General features: G+C 36.7%; 1 protein-coding gene across 2 annotated transcripts in view; it reads left to right on the forward strand.

The window, feature by feature from the left end:
• The window catches only part of TEX10 (testis expressed 10), an 84,167-nt gene that overhangs the window by 45,639 nt on the left and 31,655 nt on the right, over positions 1 to 6,873 (forward strand). For both annotated transcript variants that reach the window (XM_059411194.1, XM_059411195.1), the window contains exons 6-8: positions 2,226 to 2,464; positions 3,417 to 3,552; positions 5,158 to 5,333. In XM_059411194.1, coding sequence (XP_059267177.1) covers positions 2,226 to 2,464; positions 3,417 to 3,552; positions 5,158 to 5,333 — 551 coding nt within the window. The remainder of the gene's footprint in view (positions 1 to 2,225; positions 2,465 to 3,416; positions 3,553 to 5,157; positions 5,334 to 6,873) is intronic.

A 6,873-nucleotide genomic window follows, 5' to 3' on the forward strand; every position in this document is an offset into this window, starting at 1 on the left:
TTTTTATTTTATTATTTATTTGACAGAGAGAAATCACAAGTAGATGGAGAGGCAGGCAGAGAGAGAGGGGGAAGCAGGCTCCCTGCTGAGCAGGGAGCCCGATGCGGGACTCGATCCCAGGACCCTGAGATCATGACCTGAGCCGAAGGCAGCGGCTTAACCCACTGAGCCACCCAGGCGCCCCCAATTTTATCTAGTTTTAAAGTTGTTTTCAGGAAGGGGATTATTAGTTCTAATTACTTACATTATCATTACTGAAAACTGGTTTATCCCCATTGCCCTGCCTCCCTCATAGAATTGATAGTTGTTATATTTATATTTAGTCTGTAAAAATTTGTATTAATTATTGGAGGAGCAGAATGAATTCTCCAGGTTTGCAGTGTCCATTGAGAACTTCCAGACCGTAATAGACTATGCTGCTTGAGATATAAACTTAGGGTAGATCTTGGTAAGCTCTACTTCTGAAGAAATGTGACAATTAAGTTTTTGTGGTCTAGTTAATGTTAAAATGTGCTTGGTTTTGGGTGCTGGGAAGTTTGGCAAAAAAAAAAAAAAAAAAATGCTTGTAGTAATTTGGATTTGTGGTGCGTAGACTACTAGTTATCTGTCCCATTCTGTCTTTCCTTTCTTAAATTTCACTGTTTAGCTAGGATTAAGACTATACAAAATAAAAACTGGATTTCCTGCTTTTGCAGCTAGGAGTGGTCATGTTTTAATAAATGGCTTGGACTTCTCTCTCTGGTGTCAGACTTGTACTTTGAGTTGTCTGTTGGCTATCTCTGTCTGGAATTATACCAGAGACACTATAAGCTCCACATATCAAAAGTAATTATTTTTTGGATCTCTGCCCTTCATTTATCCATTTACCAGTACTACAACTTCTGAATCCTCCAGTTTCCACCATCCCCAAATTTGTATACATATATACACTTAAACTTCAAATCCAGCTAATTTTTCCTCTTCCTAAATGTCCTGTCTTCTCCCAGTCCATACCAACACTGACCCTGGTTCTTGAGCTTGTTGTCTCTTGCCTAGATTGCTGTAATAGCCAACTAACTGCTTCTTTGTTTTTTAAAGATTTTTTTTATTCATTTGAGAGAGCATGAGAGGAGAGGTAGAAGGAGAAGCAGACCCTGCTTAGTAGGGAGCCTGACGTGGGGCTTAGTCCCAGGACCTGGAGATCATGACCTGAACAGAAGGCAGACACTTAAACATCTGAGCCACCCAGGCACTTCTGCTTCTTCTTTGTATTCTTATAACTCTCATTTTTCCTTTTCTATCCTTATGAATCACCCATCAGTAAGTTTTCAACCATGTTACTCATGTGGTTGCAGAATTAATTTTAGTGCCCTTAGCCTCCCTGACTCTTTGTAATCTGGTTCCATTTTACCTTTCCAGGCTCATCTGTCATTCCTAACTCTATATTTGATGCTCTGATAGCACCAGATTTCTTTTATTTCCCTTCCCATGTGTTCTTGGTTCTTCACTACTGTTCCCTTGCTCATGCTTGATCTAGGATTAACCTTTTCCTTTAAAATTGGTTAATGAGATTTTTTATTTTAATTAACTTTACATTTTTTGAAACCTGAAATAAATAGGCTCTACTGTTGAATATGCCGTAGTCTGAAAATTATTTATATTCTAAGTTGCAATTTCTGTTTTTATTGAAAGTATTTGAGATTGTTTTTTGAAATTTCTTCGAAGGTTTGAAAGAAATGTGTTTTATTTGGTTAGAAAAAAACAGTTTTAATACGTGTATCATGTAAGTTGTTTAAGAACAACTGGATCAGTCTCCTTATGTCCCACATATGGAAATTGTGGCCAGGAGAAATTAGTGATTATATGGTGAGGTAGAAGTAGAGTCCAGATCTACTGTGACCTATATCCAAATATCAGTACCTGCTTTAAAAAAATCTTCAAGCATGTTGAGGTTCTCAAGTCTTCAATTTCGTTTAGGATTACCAAGCATTGTTACAAGGGCCTTTAATTTTTGTGTGAAGAGGAACTTGGGTAATGAACTAAGCAGTATACAGTGTAATTCATGTCTTCTTAACAACCTTAAGGAATGGTTTATTTATAAACAGTGACCTTTGCCTCTATACCTGTCTTCTTGGGAATTTATTATTTGGAAGGAAATATTTTGACCCATTGATTAAGTATTCTAAGTAAAACAGGCATGGTAGATATAACGCTTTATAGATGTATATATCTTTCTTTGTTTTTAGCATCAAGCATTGCACGATTCTCTCCAATAATGTAGATCATCTATTACTGAATTTAACACTGTCTGATATCATGGTCTCCCTGGCAAATGCCTCAACTTTACAGAAGGATTCCAATTGGATAGAAATGATAAGGAAATTTGTGACAGAGACCCTTGAAGATGGCTTTAGGCTAAATAGTAAGCAGCTGAACAGATTGCTTGGAGTATCATGGAGGTTAATGCAGATACAACCAAACAAAGGTAGGTGTTAATGCTTTGTCTTTCTTTAAGAGAGGAGCTGCCTTTTTTTTTTTTTAAGATTTCATTTATTTGTCAGAGAGGGAGACATGGTAAGAGAGGGAATACAGGCAGGAGGAGTGGGAGACAGAAAAGCAGGCCTCCCACGGAGCAGGGAGCCCAATGTGGGGCTTGATCCCAGGACCCTGAGATCATGACCGAGCCAAAGGCAAGATGCCTAACAATTGAGCCACCTAGGTGCCCCAGAGAGGAGCTCTTATGCATGCTGTTAGGGTCTAGCTTTGAATTAATGACTTCTAGACATTCCAGGTAGTCAGATTAATTACATCCAGGCCATAAAATGTAGCTTATAGAATTATAAAGGACTATCTACTTGAACACTGAAGTTTTTTGTGGCTCAGAGAATCTCCTCAGTGAGTAGGTCCACTCTGAAGCAATATGGAAGATTTCTAGTAAATTATAGACTTGAGTAAAAGAAGATAGGTATTATTAAGAGGAAATGCCATTGAGTCTAATGATGAAAAGATACCTTTTTCTGGTCTAGTTTGATTAGAAATTGAGTACTTTTCCCTTTTATCTGTATAGAATCAATCCTCTACCTTTCTTCTACCCTGAAGTTATGTCACATTTAAGTTCTTTTTTAGTGTGACTTACTAATTGTCTTCATTCAAAAACATAGCTTTTTTTTTTTTGGTTCCCATCTTACTTATCTTTCTGATATCCTGGTTGTTGTCATCACTACATAGGTTAGTTGTCCCTCAGGAAAAATTATACTGTAATCTCTGGTTGGTTTGACTTTTATAGTAAAAAGTGCTACAGGACTTTAGTGGTAGTTAACACTTTGTGACTAAGATCTACTTTGTCATAGGAACAAAGTAAAGTGCTTCTGTGCTTTTAGAGGAATTAGAGCTGGTGAAGAAACATTTGCTTCATATACAGTTGTTTTTGTTTTTAGAGGCTACAGAGTCTCTCATCAAGGCAGTTTATACATTATATCAGCAGAGGGGCCTTCTCCTTCCAGTTCGGACTTTGTTACTGAAGTTTTTCAGTAAAATTTATCAAAAAGAAGAACTGAGATCTTACAGGCTCAGGTAAAGTTTCATTTAATTTGTGTTTCTTTTTCTTGTAAGTTTTTTTTTTTTAAGTCTCTTTAAATAAGACAATAGGGTGATAAAATCTTTGGAGGAGTTCACTTTTTATCTCATTTGGTTATAATAAGAAAAGGTGTAAACTTATATAAAAAAGCATATATAATAGGGCCAGTAATCTTTATTTGTATAACCACACAAATAAAAGCTCTTTGAGTTTGTATTTCCACTTGTCCACTTACAGCTTAAGGATAATTGGAATAACCTGTAGCAGCCTCAGCCTTGCCTTTAGCTTTCTGTAAAAATTAGGGAAATTGAACCACTAGCATTTAATTACATGTTGGGTTATATGATATAAGAATGAGGACAGTAGAAGATAAGAATATGTTTCTGGCTGAGTTTGCTGCTATCAAGTGAGATGGACAACACAAAAACTAAGGAATTAATTTTTTGATGTAAGTTTGAGATATATTTCAGATAGGAAGATATGTTTAGGCAGAAGATGAGGGTTGGGGCTACCTCAGCATACATAGGTAGTTGTTGAAACATATTTGAGTCTTTAGTACAAACCAGGTACTTTTCATAATTTATCTAAATCTCATACTCCTGCTCTGAAGTGTAGGTATTGTTACTTTTGTTTTATAGGAGGAAACTGAAGCTTGGGTTAAGTAAGTTGGTGAGTGTCCTATAACTAATGGGAATAGAGCTCAGACTTAAGTTCACATCTGTGTGACAACAAAGGTCATGCTTAAATCATTAAACTTTCATGGTGCGGCAAAAGTGATTGCTGTTACCTGAGTAAAGAGACATTGGAGCTTTACCAAGTACAAGTGCAGTTGACCCTTGAACATTGTGGGGCTAGTGTCCCTGACACATTCTCCCATGTCCCCCAACCCCCTGACACAAAAAATCTGTGTGTAACTTTTGACTCCCTCAAAACTTAACTGCTAATAGCCTACGGTTGACTAGAAGCCTTTCCAATAACAGCTGATAAACACATATTTTATGTTACATATACTCTTATAGTTGCATCTAACTTCTAAGAAGAATACTGTATTTTTGGTATTTCTAGGCTATGCACTTTTTGAGGCTTTCAAATTGTTGCAGTTCTCCAAAAAATTTTCCAATATATTTATTGAAAAAAATAAACAAATAAACTGATTATAAGTGGGCCCACGCAGTTCAAACCCATGTTGTTCAAGGGTCACCTGTGTACTGAAGAACTAAAATAAGAGGTTCAAAGCCTTTAGTTCTGGGAGCATCGTTTATTGACTGCAGCAGTGGGTTAATACAGTACAATAGCTAACAAGATAAATAGTACAAAGAGAAGTAGTGTCTGTTTTTTAAGATAAATGTACGATTTAGATAGTGCTCCAGATTACATGATCTTTTTAATTTAGTGCGTTAAACCTTGGAAAATGCTGTAGCTGAATAAATGATGCTGCCATTCTTGAGGGCTCTCACATGTTTAAATGAGTACATGTGGTAGTTCTTGGTAGATGATTTGTTACTTTGTGGTATATTCAGGTTAAAATTTTTTTATGCTTAAACATATTACCCTGTGTTTGGCAATTATACTTTATTTTGTTCTTATTTGGTGTTTCTTAGATACCGTAGTAAGGTGTTATCTCGTTGGCTGGCTGGCTTACCATTGCAACTTGCTCACCTTGGTTCCCGAAATCCTGAGCTCTCAACACAGCTTATTGACATTATCCATACTGCAGCAGCACGAGCAAATAAAGAATTACTAAAAAGTTTACAAGCTTCTGCTCTGCGAATCTATGGTAAGAGTTTAACTGTGTAGGTAGCCATTGATCTACTCCTCATTCAGGAAGTTTCTAAGGAGAATGCTTTAGGTTTGCCTTTCCTTTATTATAAATTGGTTATACCATGGTTAAATTGCCAAAACAAAATAAAATTTCAAATAGTAAACTCATTTTCAATAACAAGTATTTTTTATTAGGGTAGTTTTATTTAGTGGTTGTAGATGATTCTTGGATTCTTAAATTATCTTTTCAGCCGCTTACTGTTCTTAAATTCGGAACTGATGAGGAATTTTTTAAAAAAAATCCTTTGAAGCTTTGGCAGCAGATTTATCATAATGGATATCTTGTATGACTTCCACATTTATTTTTTTATTCATCTCTGGAACTTTTTCTTCTTTTTTTTTTTTTTTTTTTTTTTTTAAAGATTTATTTATTTATTTAACAGACAGAGATCACAAGTAGGCAGAGAGAGAGGAAGGGAAGCAGGCTCCCTGCTGAGCAAAGAGCCCGATGCGGGGCTCCATCCCAGGACCCTGGGATCATGACCTGAGCCGAAGGCAGAGGCTTTAACCCACTGAGCCACCCAGGCACCCCTCTGGAACTATTTCACATTTTAAGCAAAAATACCAATAAAATCATACCAGGATATATACGTATATATAATTTATATTATTGAGATGTAGTTCACATACCATAAAATTTGCTGTTTTATAGTGTACATTTCAGTGGGGTTTTTTTGTTTGTTTTTAAAAATTTTATTTATTTATTTGACAGCTAGAGAGGTAACACAGATAGGGGGAGTTGGAGAGGGAACCAGGCACCCTGCTGAGCAGGGTACCCGATATGGGGCTTGATCCCAGGAACCTGGGATCATGACCTGAGCCGAAGGCTTAATGGTTCGGCTTAGTGACTTACTGAGTTAATGACTGAGCTACCCTGGCGCCCCTACATTTCAGTGTTTTTAATACATTCCCAAAATTGGGCAATCTGTCTGATTGCAGAATATTTTTATCACCCCAAAAAGAAACTATACCCACTAGTAGTCCTTTCCCAGCTTCTGGCACACAAATCTACTTTTCTGTCTTTATGGATTTGCCTGTTTCGAACATTTGTTATAAATGGAATTATATATTATGGGACCTTTTTGAATCTGGCTACTTTTACTTAACATACTGTTTTCAGGATTTATGCATGCTAGCATGCATGTATCTGAACTGTATTTTTTATTGCTGAGTACTAATATTCCATTGTAGGGATCTTTCACTTAATATTTATCTATTCATTAAGTGATGACATTTGGTTTATTTCCACCTTTGGGGGGTTATATTTTTAAGTCTTGTTTTTCCTAGTATTGCTTGTGTGTATTATCATTTGCTTTTTTTTTTTTTTTTAAAGATTTTATTTATTTGTCATAGAGAGAGAGAATGAGAGCGAGCACAGGCAGACAGAGTGGCAGGCAGGGTCAGAGGGAGAAGCAGGCTCCCTGCCAAGCAAGGAGCCCGATGTGGGACTCGATCCCAGGACGCTGGGATCATGACCTGAGCGGAAGGCAGCCGCT

This window comes from Mustela nigripes, chromosome 9 (assembly GCF_022355385.1).
Source record: "Mustela nigripes isolate SB6536 chromosome 9, MUSNIG.SB6536, whole genome shotgun sequence".
NCBI lineage: Eukaryota > Metazoa > Chordata > Mammalia > Carnivora > Mustelidae > Mustela > Mustela nigripes.